At 44.5% G+C, this 20,462-nt stretch overlaps 1 protein-coding gene across 1 annotated transcript in view; it reads right to left on the bottom strand.

Annotated features, from left to right (window-relative positions):
• The window catches only part of NUP58 (nucleoporin 58), a 51,536-nt gene extending 33,847 nt beyond the window's left edge, over positions 1–17,689 (bottom strand). The window contains exons 1-8 of the mRNA XM_074958595.1: positions 17,541–17,689; positions 15,959–16,098; positions 14,149–14,184; positions 10,223–10,375; positions 7,896–8,030; positions 3,726–3,836; positions 1,254–1,278; positions 426–491 (exon numbers count right to left, since the gene is read on the bottom strand). Of these exons, the coding sequence (XP_074814696.1) occupies positions 426–491; positions 1,254–1,278; positions 3,726–3,836; positions 7,896–8,030; positions 10,223–10,375; positions 14,149–14,184; positions 15,959–16,098; positions 17,541–17,659 (785 nt within the window). The 5' untranslated portion in view covers positions 17,660–17,689. The remainder of the gene's footprint in view (positions 1–425; positions 492–1,253; positions 1,279–3,725; positions 3,837–7,895; positions 8,031–10,222; positions 10,376–14,148; positions 14,185–15,958; positions 16,099–17,540) is intronic.
• Positions 17,690–20,462: the final 2,773 nt, after the last annotated feature.

Raw genomic sequence — 20,462 nt, 5'->3', positions numbered from 1 at the left:
CTTACTATGATTCTTTCTGTATTCACAATAAATGTGGCATTTTGCCTAATCCCCTTTAATAAGATCCTGCTGGTTTTTATTTTATTGGTATAACACACAAATGTTCTACCTCTTGAGTATTGTTTTAATAAAAATAAAATTAATCTTGATGAAATCCCAAACCACCAATACTGAGTGATAATTTTGGCTTTTGCCTCTTTTACAGAACTACTGTATACCATAATTTCACCATCACCCTCAACATTCTAAAATTGGAACTTCAACAGAAGATATTTAGATGGGTTATATTGTACCTTCAAAAGATAAGCAGTGTATCCTCACTATCTAAAACAATTTTTAAAAGTGTGATTAAACCACTTGTTGCTTTAAAGCATGACAATGTATAATTATTTGGTTATCCCAACAAGTATAAAGGAAATACTTACTGGAGATTTTCTACATCTTGACAGATTACTAGAGGTAGATTTTCATCCTTTAGTGCTTTACTATCTCTGCCAAAAGACAATATATGCATTCATAAACACACAGTACTTCTAAACAATGTTACCCCATTACTAAAGAGTCAAAGAGCTGTAAATATTCATTCTACTTTTCAAGTTTGTATCTAATTTATGAATGCTATAGTAAGTAATAATGATTTGAATTTCCTTTTATTAAACCAACTGTGAAGAACTGCACCAACTTACTTAATTCTTCACTAAGATGGGTGAGGTAGTATCTTATTGGACCAACTTCTTCAGTGTTTGGCAAGAGTTTAATTTTACAGATGAGTACGATGAGATTTTCCAAAAAGCATGTAATGAGTCTGCAACAGAGTCAGGAACAGAGAGACCACAGGAGTCCTCTCTCTCTCTCTGTTTGGAACTCAGACTACTAAATACCACCTTCTATATGAAGCTAAACTAAGCAAATTTAAGGTTACATATGCCTCAAGACACGGACTATGCCCCTTCTGCATTTGGAAAACATCTAGCACACTTTTGGTGCTATTACAAACTAATTAGTAATAACCAGAACACTGGATCTGTATTTTGTGGTTTATGGGACCATGAGCCCCCTCTCCACCTATCTGAGTCCTATGCAATTTCATTAGAACACAGTTAACTCCCATAATCTGTTTAACAATGATAATTTCATCTTCACAGTACATAGGCATTTTTAAAGGCCAAAGAAACAAAATAGAAGAAACATTTTAAAGCTTCACTATTTTCTAAGAACCTTAGAATGTAAAGAAGAATACTAAACATACTTACTCTGGTCTTGTTCCTGTTTTATCACCTAGAAGATACAGATAATTTTATATAAGAATTGATACTTTGAACAACTGTCAAGCAAAATAAGCCTTAAGAAGTTTTTGGGGGAAGAACTGATGACTATCACTCACCCCAATGCATGTTGGCTCAGGGCATGAAGTCAGCCCCGTTGGCAGAAAATTTAATTGACTCTTCCCCTCCTTCTTCATTACAGGTTTCTATTTCTCCACCACCTCCCACACACTTACAGTCTATCTTATTTAGACAGCATCATTGTGGTTCATGGCACTTTACAGACAAGGATCTTCTCAACAGGAATGACGGTTCGGCAGATAGGGCACTACCCTGAGACTCTGAAAACTATGGTCCAATGCTTTGCTTCACCAGAGACCTCCTGTGTGACCATGGGTGAGTCACTAAGTCTCTCTATGCCTCAGTTCTTCATGGGTAAAATGGAGATATACTTCCCTGATGCACGGGTGATGCCGAGAGGATAAACTCATTAATAATTCTGAGGCAGTCAGATATTATGATAATAGGTAATTATATGGCTCTTAAGTGATAAGCGTCCTCCACATCTCCCACTGTACCAGTACACTCCTCTAGCAGAGTCTTCTTTCACAAAACATGCAATACATACCCTCCACCAGCGTCACAGAGCAATAGTTCAACAATATAAAACTTCTGCTGGCTCAAGTAAGACTCACAAGGGTGGATTTTATATGGTTTCTAACCTGCTACTCTACTATTTCAGCCTTTGGAATAGCTACCCTGAACAACTGCTCTTAACTACCCTCTCCCCCCAAAAACCAAGAGATTACTCAACTGTAATGTGAACACTGAAGAAAATGCATCGTCTTTGCTTTAAAACTCTGGGAATAACTAGCTTAGCTAATGTCTGACACTGGAAGTGGAAGACCAAACTCTCTTAATGTATGCTCATATCAACACCATAAACATTGCTTACTAAAAAGTGTACTGTAACCACAAAAGTATTTTTTTGTAATTACTTTTGATGTAATATTTTTATTATGGAATTATTTAAAAAATATATTACTGTAAAGTATTAGAAAGACAATAAGATTGCAAACTATTTTAATCAACTTTGAAGGAGAGTTACATAAACCCCACATGATTAGAAATGCTTCCATGATTTTTAAAATTCATTGCAATGAAAGAAAGTTGCTTTCAAACAGGCTCTTTGCATTTGCAACACATACTTATAGTCTAGCTCTATTTCCCCTGCACTCCCAAGTGGTCAGAGTACACGTGTGAGCCTGACACAGCCTTTGACGCAACAGACCTGCAGAGACTCATACTTTAAGATTCAGAAATCCCAAGTTTGATCCTCGCTGCCAACAATCCAGCCAGACGCATTGAATTACACCGAGTTTGCAAGAAAATATTGTTGCACTGTATTTATGTAGAAGAATCTACAAGTTAAAATAGTTGAAAACAGTCAAATTGCCACAAATTACTAGTTTTCTTTTAGACAGACAAGGCGGGTAAGGTAATATATTTTATTTGACCAACTTCTGTTGGTGAGAGACAACATTTCGAGCCACACAGAGCTCTTTTTCAGGTCTGGGAAAGGTACTCCCAGTGTCACCACAAAATGCAAGGTGGAAGGGATTGTTTACCATAAGTAATTAGCACATATTGTAAGGGACTAGTCAAGGTAGCATGGCCTGTTAACACCTCTGCAGTTATAGGATAAAGAGAGGGGGTGAGGTGGTTTAGATTGTAGTAATAAGCCATAAATTTAGTGTTTCTGTTCAATCTGTGATTTTTAGTGTCTAGCAGCACACTTCCTCAGGCTTCCTCATTTCCCCGAGCATGCCTGACCCAGCCCCTTCCTCCCCAGCATGCCTCTGAACAGATGATTGCAGTGGACAGGAGGCACTGGTGGGGAGGAGCTGATTGGCGGGGCCCGCCGGTGGGCACTGAGTGCCCACTACTTTTTTTTCTGTGGGCTCTCCAGCCCCAAGCACCCACAGAATCAGTGCCTATGTCTAGCAGGCAAATTAACGTAAGCCCCCCAGCTCATCTTTTGAATGGTCCCTTACAATATGTGCTAACTACGTATACTAAACAATCTGTTCCACCACGCAGTTTGCTGTGATGCTGGGAGTACCTTTCCCAGCTCTGTCTCTCTCACCAATAGAAGTTGGTCCAATAAAACATACTACCTTGCTCACCATGTCTCTCTAATATCCTGGGACCAACATGGCTACAACTACATTGCATTATTTCTTTTTTAGCTTTATCAATCTTAAAACAACCCTGGATTATGAAAGACATTTTCAAAATACCTTATTTTTACGGTGTCCATTGAGAGTTAGAAAAACCAAGCCATCAATGCCTCCTCTCTAACATCTTTCAACTATGTGCTTTCAAACAGAATTGTTATAGCAAGTATTTTCCAAGGTTTCATAAAAATTACAGAAAAACAATACTGCATCAACAACTTACTCTTTTTATCTGAAGAACTACTAAAATCTATGCCACCAAGACCTTCATTAACAGTAGCTGAAGGAGCTGAAGTTGTCCCCAGAGTCAAACTCAGAGCATTCTGTCCAAGTCCTACAAATAACCCAAAAAGTATTTCAGTAACACAGAATTTAGTATTTTAGCTTCGATATATTGTGATTACATTTATGTATGTCATCTTGTTTTCAGGATTTGTTTAGCTATATTTGGGTCAAGAAGTTCAGTGAAAATAATGTAAAGAGAAAAAGAAAAACAATTTCTTCTATGAGCTAAATGTTCTAAATATCTAATTTTAACATCTTTACCTGCCTCATCACTTGTGTCATGTTGCCTCACTCAGGATTAATACACTATTTTAAAACAAAAGGAGAACTTGTGGCACCTTAGAGACTAACAAATTTATCTGAGCATAAGCTTTTGTGAGCTACAGCTCACTTCATCGGATGCATCCAATGAAGTGAGCTGTAGCTCACGAAAGCTTATGCTCAAATAAATTTGTTAGTCTCTAAGGTGCCACAAGTACTCCTTTTGTCTTTGCGAATACAGACTAACACGGTTGCTACTCTGAAACCTATTTTAAAACAGTACTTCCACACAGTGAAAGGAGTGCTCAATATCCACTTAACTGCATTTTATATGCAAGATAGCAAGCAGCCACCATTGAAAATTTGAGCCATTAGTCTTTTGTATGGCCAGTGGCCAACAGATAACAATTGACCAAAGTTTACAAAAAGATCTTGTTAGATTCATGGAGGCCCTCTCCAGCACTCTGAGAAGCAGTGAACAAAATTCTTATAAACATCACTTAGCAGCTAGCCCTTCCTACAGCTGTATATGAGGATTATTTTGGGGGCGTGTGAACAAGAGGGTGACAGTGGGAATCTCTCATCTTTTCTAGAAGTTTTTAAGGAAAGTAATGACTTGATGCATTTCTCCCAGTAGCTAGGAAAGGGTATGAAGAGATCTCACCTTCCCACATCAGCCAAAGGGAGAAAGTAAAGCTCTCCATTCCATACAGCAACTACACTAAGTGTTTCAGAATAAAGAAAATGAATTCCTGTATTTTTACAGTCCCTGCACACTGGAGGCCCAAGCCTGACTAAGGTCACAGGGCACTACTGCAATATAATAAAAAGGAAAAATACCGTATTTATTAGACATCTAAGGCCAATATGAAAGATTGGAGTGCTCCTCACTCCACCCCACACTGGAGCCAGGAACAGCACCCGCCCTTTTAGCAGCACAGGATAGAGGAGTATATACTACGCTTTTCTCCAAGTTGTTGTCCCTGGACATCGGGGCTGGAAGGGGTCCCCATCTAACAAAGGGGATTTAAAGTTACAGTACTGGAGCTCAAAGGTTTTCTAAATTCATTCACAAAAATCACTGCTAAAACAAGGGACCAGTGACTATTTTACACTAAGAGTTCTCAAAGCATTTCATAGTGCAAACCACATCTTGAAGAGATTATTTCTTAGAACACCTCCCCTTCCATTTATGATCACGTAATACCCCTATGCAGCTATGGTAACTACTTCATGGAATACTCCTGAGGGAATTCTGCGTCAAAAAATTAAGAATTCTGCACATAATATTTTAAAATCCTGCACTCTGCACATTTTGTCAATAAATAAATGTGGAGGCTCCAGCATGGCAGTAGGGAGCAAAAGCCACTGACTGCACAGAGGTAGGAGATAATTGTGGCCCCCCCTTCCCGGAACATGGAGTTGGTGGTAAAGCTGCACCCAACCCTGACACAGTGCAAGGACCAGGCCTGCCCCAGAAACACCCTGGGACCCTACCCCTCCATGCTAAGGACACTAGATGTCGGCAGGCTGGCTTTTCCTGGGAGAATCCAAGTATGGCAGGGCTTAGTGTGAGGAGATCAAGGTCTGTGGTGATAGGGTTCTGTGTGGGGCAATCTGGGTGTGGGCAGCTTGATGGGGGGTCTGGGTGCGGGTTGGATGAACTGGGGTGCAGACACAATGGAACTCTGCAGAGGAGTCCAGGTGAAGGTGGTTGGGGCTCAGCGGGGGGTGGGTCTGGGCGTGGAGTGCTCAGCAGGGGGGTCCAGGTGCTGGCTTGGCAGGGTGTGGGTCTGAGTGCTGGCTTGGTGGGATTCAGTGGAGCGGGGATCTGAGTGCGGGGGGCTAGTCAGGGTGGCCCAAGTGCAGATGGGGTGGGGGTTTGAGTGCAGAGAGTGGTCTCAGTGTAGGGGTGGAATCCAGATGCAGGGAGGTGGGGCTTGGCAAGGAGGTCTGGGTGCAAGGGGGCTCCGGATGCAAAGAGTGAGGCTTGTTAGGGGTGTAGGTTCAATACGGGGTGGGAGGAGAGGGGGTTTCTGGGTGCAGGTGGTGAGGAGATCTGGGTATGAGGTCGGTCTGGATGCACAGGGGTTGGTCAGATGGGGGAGCCGCTCCCCGCTCCCCCCCACAGCTGAGGAGTGATGGGGGAAGGAAGTGAGGGGAATATGCGGAGCTTCCTGCAGTCAGTGAGTTTTCTGGCATGGGCAGCGAGTTCTATGGGCCCGTGGTGCCTGGGAACCAGGAATATTCCAGCAGGGGGCAAGGCCCTTCTCGACCCCTTTGATGCACATCATGGTGCCGGTGACCTCGCCATCCCAGTACCGGCTGTTGTTGCACCACGGGCCCGGCTCCAGCACTGTCTGAGGCTGGGTCTCTCCCTCGGCCCCACCTTCTGCCCTGGGCGCCCCCGCCCCGCACGTCCCCCAGGCCATTTAAAACAGCCAAGGACTCCCACTCACCACCGGAGCAGCTTCCTGCCTGCTCGCTCCATGTGACTGCTGGCCCCTCCCTGCAGCCCCTGGGAGGGGTGGGTCTGTGTCCCGCCCCATGCGCCCCTGCGGCCAATGGGAAGCTGCGGGGGCAGTGCCTGGGGGTAGCAGCACATGGAGACTCCCGGCCTGCCCTGCCTAGGAGCTCCAGGTAAGCACCGCACCCCCCACCCCCTCCCAGAGCCTGCCCCCCCCCCTTCAGCCCTCAAACTCCGTTCCAGAGCCTGCGCCCCCTCCCGTCCCCAGACTCCCTCCCAGAGGCTGCACCCCCACCCCCGAGCCAGCACCCAAACTCTATCCCAAAGCCTGCACCCCTCACCCCCTCCTGCAGCCACACGCCCTGCCCTAGTCCGGAGCCTGCACTCAGCACCCAAACTCCCTCCCAGAGCCTGCCCCCCCATGCCCTTCTCACACACCCTCTCCTGCCCCCAAACTCCCTCCCCTCACCCCCTCCTGCACCTCCACCCCTTGCCCAAGCCCAGAGCCTACACCCAAACTCCCTCCCAGAGCCTGCACCCCTTACCCCATCCTGCACCCCACTTCCTGCTGCAGCCCAGACCCCCTCCCCCACCCAAACTCCCTCCCAGAGCCCAACCTCTCACCCATCCTGCACCCCAATCCCCTGCCCCAGCCCAGGGCCTGCACCCCAGACCTCCTCTCCCCACCCAAACTCCCTCCCAGAGCCTTAGGCAGGTGGGGGGGGGGGGTGTGGAATTGAAGGGGGGGGGGGCCCTGCAGGTTCTGGGCACCACCAAAATTTCTACAAACCTGCCGCCCCTGTTTTCTGGGGGTGGGTCTGACCCAGCCCTGGCTGCTCCTTGCAGGGGAAGAGAAGTTCTGTCCTCCCCAGCCTAGCCAGGACTAGCAGCTTAGCCTGGCACAGGGTCAGAGCCACTGGCTGGGACACCCCCAGCCCTCCAGTGATTTACCTCTCTGCTGGCTGCTCCAGGCACCCAAAACAATACACCTGCGCTGCTGGGGAGTGGTGCATGACCACTCTTGTGGCTTCCCTTTGCTTCCCCATCAGAAAGCCATTTTTCTGAAGGGAAGCAAAGAAATCTGTGGGGGACATGAATTCTGCACACATGCATTGTTGCAGAATTCTGCCAGGAGTAATGGAAGAATATTTACATTCTTGCAAAAAGCTGCCAAAATTAAATTAATTTAAGGTGCAAGAAACAGAATATTTAGAAGGTAATTGTATTGTCTGGTATTTTATGACTTGCTAAGATTAGTAACATTCAGGGAAAATGCAAAAGTTTCAGAGGGAATTATTTAAGTTTTACAGTAACCACATGGTATTACTTGTGTTTCAGCATTGTGAAATAGCAGTGGGAAAAGAATAAAATTATTTTCACCTGTTGCTGCTGTGGTTGCATTCTGGAAGAGTGTACCTCCCAAACCAGCTAAGGCTCCTCCCAGCGAAAGGCCTGTGGATGCACTTGTAGTTGGGGCAGCTGTCCCACCCAAATTTAATGTAAAGCCAGTAGAACCTGAAATTAAAAGAATGAAACCATCCTTAATACACAGACTATACAGTCCGCAGACAGCCTAAAATTATTACTCACAGGTGTGAACCGCCTCATTCATCATAAAGGAGAGTTAACACTGAATGAAATCTGCAGCAATAAACTAAATTCAGTATCATCACTAGGGCCCTACCAATTTCACAGCTGTGAAAAATGTGTCACAGACCATGAAATCAGCCCTTCCCCATGAAATCTGATCTCCCCTGATGCTGAGAGCCTGGAGCTCCTAGCTGCTAGTCCAGCCACGCTGGGGAGGGGCAGGAGTTGTCCTTCCCCTGCATGGCTGCTCTTGGTGGGGAGATCAGAGCTACCTCCAGAAGCAGCACAGAAATGAGGGCGGTACACCCTCACTTCTGTGCTGCAGCAGCCCAGGAGCTGGGCTCTGGGCTTACGACCCTTCCCCCGCCCCCACAGCTCCTGCTGCAGCTCAGAGCGCCAAGCTCTTGGTTTCCTCCCCCAGTATCTCCTGCTGTGCTAGGAGCTTCTGCTCCCAGAAGCTGCAGCCGGAGCAGCCTGGGCTCGGGGCCTCCCCCTGATCCAGCCAGGGATTGGCGCAGCCCCCCCAGCCAAGGCAGCCCAGGCTCTGGGCTTCTGATCCCTGTCGCTCCAGCCAGGTCAGCCCAGGATCAGGAATTCCGCCCTCCTCAGTAGATGTAGCGCCCCTGCTGCTCCAACACGGTCTCAGGGCAGTCCGGACTCAGGGCTTCCACCCCCCAGCCAGGGTTTGAGGCTGCCCATGCTTCAGCCCCACGGCTACAGCCGGGGCTCTGGGCACCCATGCTTGGGGCTTCTTCCCCCAGGGCTCCTGCTGGGGCTTCCATCCTGGGGCTGGGCACCCATTTTTCCAGGGGGCCCCTGCCTTAATCTGTCACTGGCCTGGACTGGCAGCTAGGAGCCCCCAGCTAGGGTATTCCTAGCAGTATGGGGGATATCCTATCCACCTCCAGGAACCTCCTCTAACTGCAGGAAGCTCTGAGGCTTCTGCCTAGTCAGCACAGAAGTGAGGGTGGCAATCATGGGACTGCCCCCCCAAGATCCCATTTTGGGTCAGGACCCCCTCCGTTACAACACTGTGAAATTCCAGATGTAAACATCTGAAATTGACCAATTTAAAAACCCACTGGCTGTGAAATGGACCACGAATTTCGTAGGGCCCTAATCATCACCAACAGGGGGCAACTGTACTGACTATAATATTCATTTTAAAATGTAATTCAATCAAAACTTCCTTTATTCAAGTTTATCTGAAGCTACCAAACAATTTTAAGAATTTCCACTAGAATGCTGCAGAATCTGACACAATTTAGGTGCTGGCTGCTGCAAATTAAGTGGAATCTTGGTCTTAGTTGGGCATGTAGGTGAAGAGGACTAGATCCAGAGGAACATCAAAGTCTCTCACATAGTAGAGGCTAAAAACAACAGTTAATTGTGACTTTAAAACTTCTACTTGATTTGAGTTTTTGGAGCAGGCAGAGAATAAGAGGTGAAATATTGCGGCATCTTGACTAACGAGAATGTGGGAAAAGTGGTGAACAGCTTTGGTGTACACACATACGGTTAGCTGATGTAGCTATCAACGAACACTTGATTATGGAAAATATGGTATGCATATATGGAGAAGGTGCCAACTGCACATTAGTATGTTAAGCATGGGACATCTTACCGGAGGTACATATTCTCCATCATGCTTTAACAGTACCAAAACCATTTGTCTCATTGACAGTAGATATTAACCATTTTCAGCATCATGATACCCTTTCTACACTTGGGAGATAGTTTTTAAAAACTATTTCTCACCTCTGCCAATACAATTGAGCTCCACTGGTATTGGCAACATTGGAAACCCTGGTGTAGATGAGCCATCACCTAATACTACCAGATGATGTGGTGCTTAAAAGAAACTCTGAGCATTTAATCAATACTGGGCTTAAAACAATGATAGTACCCCCGACCCACCTATGCTAGCATTTGTAACATCAACACCAGTGAAGCTCAACCAGCCACTTAAATTCTGTGTTTCAGATTAGTCACATGTAAAAGGCAGACAATGACCATATCAACAGCAAGGATGCTCATCTATTTCAGAGTGCTTGTAAAGTACTTTGATATGCCTGAATGCAAAATGCAGTGCGGAGTGCAAAATAGGATTTCCTTACCTGTTGCAGGAGTTGATGTAAGAGCAGAAGAAAGTGAGAGGCCACCTGCTGAGGTAGAAGTAATAGGCAAAGCAAATGGCGTGGCTGATCCTGCAGGTTTGTTGAACCCTAAACTAAAACCTGTGGTAGAGGCTGATGTAGCGGCAGGAGCTCCTACAACAATGAACATCATTCTTAAGACATTTTGTTGAGGCATAAATGCTCAAGTTAACATTTTTGCCACCAAGTGTCATGCATTCCAAACACCAAAATTTTAAAGTAAACTTATCACCCTCAAAATGAATTTTACCAATTAAATATTAATGAAAATGCCATGACAAGGACCTAGAAGGAAAGCCACATAACCGCACATTTTGGTTTGGTTCCTTTCTACACAGGGAAGACAACAAGATTATGTATAAAAGTTTATCACAGCGTTTCCTCTCTTCAAATAGGAAGGTCCACAGATCTTACAATGCGCCTTGTTTATTTGTATCTGTACAGTCAAAACTGAGACCTGTCAGTCACTGGCTGAGGGATAAACCCTTTTGCTGAAGAGGGAACTAGCTGACAACCATCAGAGGTATAATGAAAATTGTGTCCTTCTAATTTAAATTGAGAGTTAAACGTTGTTCATTTATCTCAAGTAGTGATCCTTCTATTAAATCAGGATGGTTTGGATCTGTGGTCATTACTACTTGAAGAAAGGAAGTTTTATTGTTCTTCATAAAAGGAAGGTCCTCAGAATCCCACAATGGTAATCCATCAGCATGTAGCTACGAAGAGAAATTAACCTAATATATAAGCAAACTCAAATATGCACACAGATTGTTTTCGATTTACTGACAGACTTCTTATATCCTGCAACATTATAATCCCAAATACAGCACTGAATGAGACTAGCATATCAGCTTTGAACTACAGTATTTTGATACGGAATACAGGGAAGGACAGGAATCCATGTGACAGATTTCTTTAAGTTACGGATCCACCCAGAAAACTGCTACACCTGTTCAAGTGTGCTCAGCATAGAGAAGGTAAGTATTTTGACTTGTATTTGTTGTCCCTTACCGTTAGAATACAGTAGAGCCTTGCTATAATGCCCTTCACAATAGTGAAAGTTGGGCTATAGCAAATGTGGTTGCTGGATCCCACCTCTGGCCCCGAGGTTGCTGGAGGAACACTGTCAGCTCCTGCAGCAGCCCAGGGGCCGAAGGAGTACTCTGCCCCAGCCACGGCTGGAGAATCTCTTCCTCTCCCCCACCCTCCCATCACTAGAACAAATCCCTGGCTATACTGAAAAAATGGCTTGGATCCCCAGGGGTTTGTTATAGTGAAGGTGTACTGTACATGCTTCAGTTTTGTCTAGACATTTTAGTGCTGCTCGGACATCAGAATGTAAAAATCCATGCAGAATGGAAAGGAGTGCCATCGCTTTCCCATCAGTCACATAGATTGTACGTGTGACTGTAGTAGAACAACATATGGAGCAGACTTTAAGGATGAATGTCAAGATCATGCAAAAAAAAATTATTATAATGAAAAACATGGTGCCTGTCCTTTATAGACAGAGCTCCCAAATCCAATATTTGCCTGGCTGCAAGAATGACTTGGTAAGTAAAGTCCACCAAGTGTTCAAAGGATGTTCATTTGCAGGGCATACAGCACCAGGTTAGAGTTCTGTTGAGATTTAGCTGAGAAGCTGATTGATGAAATTTTAGTATATAGATGGAGAGATTCTTCCTTCTGGACACCTCCTACATGGGATACATTTAATGTGTGCCTTAACTTGGGCACCTTTAAACTCATAGTGAAACAGTCCTGATGGAACTCTAATAGGTTCTCTATTTTTGTCAAACGCGGAGTAACTACTTACTGAACACCAGCTTTTATGTTTTAGTCACATTACAGAGTACACTAAGTTAGTGAACTTATTTGGAAGCTATAAGCATAGAGATTTTCTGCCCAAATGTAATTCCTTCAGTTGCTTCCTTTCAGGAAGCTGATATAGTGAGGGTGTGGCTTTATTAGGTAGCATGATGGGACTGTATGTGTATAGGTGCTTTCTGAAGGGCAGGAATATTTGTGGTTCTATCTAGGTTCTTATAGTGGGCATGAACAGATCATACCAGGTTTTAGTGTCATGTTATTAGGTCTGACAATCATACTCTCTGCAGCCAGCATGATGCAACCAGAATCATGACAGCTCTCACCTTAATTCTGTGTTATTTTTGATAGAAACAGTAATGGTGAGAAGGTCCTTTGGCCAGGACTAAGAAAGCTAAACTTGGTGACTGGAGGGTAACTGCCAGTTTGCCCAATGAAATGAGCGACTATTTCTCCATACAAGAGAGGACAGCACTTCCAAACAGGTGTTCCAGGGGTCTTGCAGTCTGTTCTGGGGGCGATTTTTCCCTTGATTTGTTCTGTCTTCCTCTATAACACTGGGCCTCATTCATTGTATTTGTTCACAGAACAGCAACAAAACTGTGACACTGTAATATGATTGTACCCCCTTTAAGCTGCTTTGCAATGGTAGTAGAGCTTACTTTAATTTCACCTAGGACTCAGCTGCTGCTTTGGGCCAGGAGCTATTTTGCTTTCCTATCTGCTTTTCAGGAACAGGTACACTTACACCTGCATTTCTTGCCATAGCCATGGCTGAGAAATATGAAATATTTAAAGAAGCATCAGAGAAACAATGAAGGTAGAAATATCTTCTGAAGGCTCCTTCCCAGCTCAACACTTCTTGTCCATCCATCCAAAGGAGTTAGAGAACACGTCTGTTCATACCAGGTTCACTCAAGTGAAAGGCAGGCAGCAAAGTTCTCTTTTAACAACAAATCCACTTGTTTTTCTATTGGCGATTCCATGGGGATATGAACCTACAAACTTTGAATCCAACATAATTTCACCTGTTTCCTTTCCCACCCTTTGTCTAACTTGTCTATTTAGACTGTCAGCTCTAGGCACAGTATATTTTCTGCCCCAAAGAACAATCGACCCTATCCTAACTCGAATGATAATATTTGTTGATTTCAGTTCACTGATGCAAGTTTGTCACTCAAGATAGTAATATCGCTTGAGGTGAACAAGCTAACACATTTCAGTCATAGTGAATGGAAGGCCAAAAGACAGCTTTCCACAGCCAAATGGATCTTGACACTGTGAATGAAGAAACACTGAATGAGACAGTGCTCTCTCTGTGCATGACTCACAGAGGCAATGTGCATTCACATAAACATTATACAATAAGTGGTTTATCCATGCAGGAAGTCAACAATTTTAGCTCTTGAAAAGGTTTTGTACTCCCTCAACTGTGTAGAGGCAGCAGTTTTGATGGAGAATACCAGAGTGGATTATTGCCATATCAAAGGTTGATAGATATATAATAAACTTTGGTATGGGAAGGAACCATCGCTAAAAGAATCTCTGAAGAAACATGAATGCTTCCCTGAAGAGCCTCAATTTGAAATATATATATGTATCTCAAACAGCATTGACATGGCTCCTAAAGCTCAGCAGGCCCTGGAAATTTAAGGGTGAGCAAATGTGAACTAGACAGAGCACCCATGTTCCTCAGTTCAGTGCACTTTGTTTCCAAAACCACATATATATCCCATGGCCTCATTAGTCCCAGCCAACAGTATATCAATCCTTCAAAACCAGTTTAAGCACACTGCCATAAAAAGAGCCAAAAGTTTCCTCATAACCATGTGTACCTGACCTCCCATCAGTGGAGGCATTAAGCCTGTGGCAACTACAATAATTCCTTACATGGAGAAGTAGTAATATACTTTTATCTGTCTTTAATATAAGGAGAACCCATTCCATGTGGCTACCAGGTCTTTGCCTCAGCAAGTGCTCACAGTAAGAGAACAATTGGTCTTCTAGAGCGTACTTGTTTATCTCCAAATACTAATAGCGTCTAAATATGTGACTCTTACCCAGTGTTAATCCTGTAGCCATAGTTGTAGCTGTTCCTGCAAAGAAAAACAAAATAAAAATCCATAATCAACTTTATATCTATTTTACCAAGCTTCATACACACAATTTAGTAGTTGTTTATGGTTTATTAGTACCAGTAAAATACTGAATTATACCATGTTGCAGTATCTACAATGACACAAGATAAACTGGAATACGTTTTACAAAGTGTTTTTGGATATAAAAGATTTACTCTGGTTTAGACTCTCAAACACAAAATAATAATAGGTTTCAAATAAGTATTAGCAGTCCAAACCCTCCTGGGAAAGCACAATTAACTTGTCAACAATGTACAGAACTCATTTGTGATGAAGAGCCATTGGTCAATAGTGACTATGCAATTAAAATGCCAGTTAAGCAGTATACTAGTACACTACAATTTAAATGAAATTAAAGCCACTAAAAACACCAGAAAGTTTAAGTGGTTGAACTCCAGATTTACATGCTGTCATGCCAACATGCACAACAGCGTGGTTTTGCATTATAGTGGAAAGGATTACAGAGTCCATGGTCTACTCAGAATACTGGGTTTCAAATTAGTTTCTTCCCCATAGAAATTTAAAATCATAATTGATCGCTCATTACAGAGTTATGAAATTTCAGCTTCTAAGAAACTTACGGTACTTCTAACTCAATGAGAGGACAATAACTAATGGATCACTCAAACAGAGAGGCAAGCTAAGAGGATAATGCAACCCATATCATAGAATCAAAGAACTGGAAGGGACCTCAAGAGGTCATCCAGTCCCCTGCACTCGTGGCAGGACTAAATATTATCTATACCGTTCCTGACAGGTGTTTGTCTAACCTGCTCTCAAAAAATGTCCAATGACAGAGATTCCACAACCCCCAGGCAATTTATTTAAAATATCCAAAGATGTAACAATGTTACAAATATTCCCTGTAAAAGGTAACTTTAGACAACCATATTAGAGTGTGTGAAAGAGATGCATTCTCAAAAACCAACAGAGCCAGTATACAATTCACTAATATTAGCTATTGCGTATGCGTGATGGCCAATTTTAAAATGGTACAAGTTTTCTTCTGTACCACTGTTCAATAACCCACAGAACGGTTTATACAAGACTGTTAGTCTGAGAAAGTGTACACAACTGCCCAAACTCTGAAAGGAAGTTTTGGCCAAATTATTATTGCTAATATGAAGAGCTTATAAGAACTATAGTATTGTAAATGACAACATAATAGAAAATGTATGTGTTTATGGCATCTGAAAATCATTGCTAAGAATATCCTCAAAGAAAGTACAATACAACCTTAAACCCACACTGCACTGAACCCCCATATTGTATTCAACTGCAAGCTATAAATCACATGAAATTTTGGTGGCCTCTCCCAATCTCCAGGAGCTATACAGACAAACCCACATTTTAGGGAAGTCTTGTTGGAATGGCCAAAGCCTCCGTACAATTCCGTGTTTCATAGCATAAAATTCCAACTTCTATACAAAATTCATACACACGACCAGATACAAATTTCAAGATAGCAAGTATGTTTATCTATTAAAGGTTCAGCTATCAGGGTTTCCTGTAATAGTAATGCTGTAATGCATTATTAAGATCTTATTTTTAAAAACGATAACAGATTTGCTAACAATGTATATAGCTACAGTTAAAAACATTTCAGCACACTTTGTGATGCATTAGTCTTCCTTTTTGTGTTTGTTCATTTACTAATTCATGAAACACACAGATTATGCAAAAGCCCAAATTTCTGCTATATTAAAGGAATAAATCCACATGTATTCCCTACCTGTATTAGTACCTCCTAGAGGAAGCCCAGTGGTAGATTTTGAACCAAAGAGTCCACTTCCAAAGCCCACTGATGGAGCTGATGTAGTTGCTGTAGCAGTCGAGGAGCCCAACGTTCCAAAATTAAGCCCTCCGGTTGAGCTATTACAAGACAAACTGACTATTAGTATCAATTATTTTGCAAACTAATCCATTTAATACATCCATATTTGCAATTATTTCATTCATTTCTTCCCCAAGCATCAGGCCCTAATAAGCAAGACAAAATAATATGGGTTTTTTGGTATTTACATTTTAGAAAGTGTATTGTGATGAGCAAAAAATCCTTACTGCAAAACAATAAGCTGTAGTAGGTGTCAAAAGAACCAATAAGCAGAGGGTATTTCAGTACATCATTAATAGTATATAAGGTGTTACATCTTCAACATGCTAGTTAGGACATTAATCAGTCATTAATATGCTTAAATTATGTGAGACACCAAAGAAACTGTAAGGAGGTAGCATTGTTGGGTTCTCCAATGGGCTATTCATAGTAATCCTTAGCAAGAGGGAAGGCTGCCACACAATGTGGAAAAGTGTACAAATGCAGATACAGTCAAATGAAATTTGACTGGCATGTTCTTACTGAATCCTTAACTATACTAGGATGGTTTGCAAGCAGATTTCTGTACCAGTCTAGCACCACCTGCATTCCCAGCAATATAAGCTGTAATATTCTCTAACCTGCAGGGGCTGGAGCTGCACCAGTTGGTAAACAAAACTGTTTACACTTTTCCATATTAAACCTCTCATTTCTACGGCACGTGGAGACCTATGGGACAATAATTCAACTCTCCTTAGAAACGTGCATTTTTAATTTCCGCTCTGGCCATGGGGGGGAGCTTGTTTGTTGCAGTAGCAGGGCACACAGCAGAGCGGAAAGGGAATTTCCAAATACTTGGTTACTGATTCCCACGTATCCCTTTGGGGCACACGGCTGGACGGGACATCGCCCCCCCCCCCAAGGCGGCAGCACACGTGCATTTGCAGAGGTCACTTTCATAGAATCTCAGGGTCGGAAGGGACCTCAGGAGGTCAACCTAGTCCAACCCCTTGCTCAAAGGGGGACCGATCCCCAATTTTCGCCCCAGATCCCTACATGGCCCCCTCAAGGATTGAGCTCCCAACGCTGGGTTTAGCAGGCCAATGCTCACACCACTGAGCTATCCTTCCCCCCGAGTGAAGGCCATTAGTCGCCCGTGCGCAAGCGGAGCCTGACGCCGGCTGGGCGGAAAAGGGCCTTTCATCGGCCACGAGCTACGGGTCTCTCGCCTCCGGAGCGCTCTGCCGCGGGGAAACCCCGCCAGGCCCCCGAGTCACACACGTGCCGCCCCACCCGGGGACGGGGGAGGCAGGTGAAGCGCAGATAAGGGCCGGGCCCGGACGCTGCGGGCCCGGGGCCCAGCTCCGCCTGCGGGGACGCGGGGTCAGGCTCAGCGCCCCCGCCGCGGTGAGACGCGGCTGGCAGGGCCCGCTCGGGCGCTCGCCGCCCCACGCGGGAAGGGCCCATCCCGGGCCGCAGCAGGCGGGCGGCCCGCGGTTACCTCGGCTGGACGGCTCCGAAGGAGAAGCCTGCCCCGCCGCCGCCGCCGCCTCCCGCCCCCGCAGCGGCGGCGGCAGCGGAGCCCAGCGTGCCGGCCCCGAAGGAGAATCCCGCAGACATGGCGGCGGCCTGTGTCTCCTCGGCCTCCCTCTCCTCAGCGCCGCATCGCTCCCGGGCGCCAACTTCAAACCCGGGGGGAGGGTGGGGGGAGCAGGCGCGGCGAGTAGCTCCCCGTCCCCACACGCAGCAGCCCTGCGACAATGCCCCTCCCCCCACCGCAATGCACCAAGGGATAGTGGGGGAGCCGGCTGCGCGCGGACTTCACTTAAAGGGACAGTAGCGCCAGCAGGCAGCCGGCGGAGCCCTTCGCTCCGGGCGGCCGGGGCTCTGCTCCACGGGTCACCGCGCGGGGCGCCCAGGCCCGGGGCGGCAGCCGCAGCAGCAGCCAGGCCCGAGCGCGCCCCGCCCGCCCCGGCACGTGGCCGGGCGTGAAATCCCGGCGGGATCCCGCGCTGAGGTAACAGTCCCGGGGGCTCGCCGCGCTCCCCTCCCGTGGATTTTGCAGCATCCCGGGGCGATGTCACCCTCGTCTCCTGATTTGCCCCGTGGGCTCTGAGAAGCACGATGCCAAAACCAGGGCACTGCTGCGACGATGTCCCAGCATGTGACTGGCACCACCTTGGTTTCTTCTGTCCCCTGTTTCTGAAATCTTAATGCCACTGATAACAGCAATGCTGCCACCCTGTCCTCCGACACAGACTGAGGAGGTGACAGGTCCCAGTCCTCCGCACGTGCTCAACTTTAAGCATGTGAGTAGTTCTACTGAAATCAGTTGGACTCTCCCAAGTTTAAAATTAGGCACATGCATAAATGTTTGTAGGATTGGGGTCTTGGCATAAACCACTCGGTGGAAAGTATATAAAGTTATTCATAATCTTGCAGTCCAGGAAAAAGTCTACATATGAAAATTCACCTTACAGCAAACTTTCAAATGTTGAAAAAGTTATTTATTTATTACTTTGAATTACAGTGGGAGTGAAAATCAGCATTAGAGTGCAGCTTCAACAGTCACTCTAATCTTGTAAACACAGAGATGCGTACTTCCATGATTGGGGTCACATAAGGATGGTATCAATTTTTTTATAATACACAGACATGGAGTTCCAAATAAACACATATACGTATCTTAGTTTATGATTATGTATATCTATAGGTCCATAATACAAACTATTGCAACAATTACACATTGAAAAAAGTACTGTGCAATCAACAACCATGTGTCCTTTAAAAAAAAGAAAGAAGGCATTCAGTGCAAAAAAATATATTATTAAAACATTAGGGCTGAGACTCTATATGCATATAAGGCAGAGGCCAGAATCTTGGTTAGAATGTTACTGCATACCTGTGGAAGGGGCTTAAACGTGCCTCAAACAAGCAACTGAAGATTCCCTGTCTGCTGCAAAGTCTTTACCGCAAAGCAGAGCGTAATAGGTAGTTGCACTGGATGGTTGTGTTTTGATTGGCCTGTGCTTATATTTACACATGGATGCTTGAGGGATAGCCTTTTTATGGTCCCTGTGACACCAGCTTTCAGGGGCTCTGCATGTACTTCCAGAGCCTGTGGAATCCAAAATCCATGGAGAAAGAAGATAGCCTCCTCTTTTACCCAAATGCTGTCCAACATCTAAAACTCAACAGAGTTTTCTCCCTGGCCTGTCGTGACCCACCATTAGGGCAGCTAACTGAAGAGGCCTGAACAAGACTGGTCAATGACACTAGAAGGCAAAATGCCATTTCCTTGTGTTAGGTTCTTGATGACAATGGAGTTTGAAGTAATGTTTCTTACCTACTTATGGAATCAGTCTGAGGGACACCCTTACAACATAGTCCCAGACAAAAAAGATCATTCTTTCTTGACATGGCAGCAACTGTGACCCAGTCTCCTCCACAAGTAGTACAGATGCAGTTTTTATCTGCCTGGATTTTGACCAGGCTAACTGTTTTTTAAATGTTCTGTGTTGTCCCTTCAGCTTTTTAACCTTTACCCCTTTTTCCCTAGTTTGGTCTAGATGACATCGACATGATGATGCCTCCAAGCATTTCCATTGTTTGAAATTCACTGCTTGACTTGCCAGCTGGATCATGATGTCACAAATGTTGTATTTGTACTGACCAATCAATAAGCAGCTAAGCAGCACAAAATGCAAACATCAGGGAAGCTTCATGTTAAAGTTCTAGCTGCGTTATAATTGACTGTGCTAGCAATCCCCAGACTTGGACAGACATGGCTGTAATCTAGAACAGTTTTCATGACCAGTGTGGACACTTTTTTTTTTTTTAGAACTACTGTATTCTATAGATCACCAACATAGGCACCCCAAATAGTCTGTAGTATAATTTTATAAAGATGGTCCTCAGAGGGAAAATCCCAGTGCGCACTGGTCAGGAAAACTGCACAGAAGCAAAATTTACCATGCTCAAGTCAGGGGAACTGGACAATCTCCATCCCAGAATACCCAGAATATGAAAAGAGCTGGCACATGAAACTGCAAGTCTAATAGTAATGATTTTTAATAAATCTGTCAAATCAGGGATGGTACTGTATGACTGGAGAATAGCAAACATTGTACCTATATTTTAAAAAGGGGTAAGATTGATTCAGGCAACTGCTGATGCATCAGTCTGACCTCAGTGCAAGGCATTTGAACAAATATTGAAAGAAAGAATAATTAAAAACATGGAGGGAAATGGAAAATGGGATAAAATGAAACTTGGGTTTACTGAAGTAGATTGTGCCAGACTAACCTGATATCTTTCTGTGATAAGATAACTGATTTTTTAGACATGGAAAATGCAGTTGATCTAATCAACTGCATTTGATATGGTGCCACATGGAAAATTATTTATTACAATGGGGATTAGC

The sequence above is a fragment of the Natator depressus genome, chromosome 1, assembly GCF_965152275.1.
Source record: "Natator depressus isolate rNatDep1 chromosome 1, rNatDep2.hap1, whole genome shotgun sequence".
Lineage (NCBI taxonomy): Eukaryota > Metazoa > Chordata > Testudines > Cheloniidae > Natator > Natator depressus.
The sequence above is the reverse complement of the archived record's forward strand: the minus strand, read 5'-3'. Positions and strand labels throughout refer to the sequence as shown.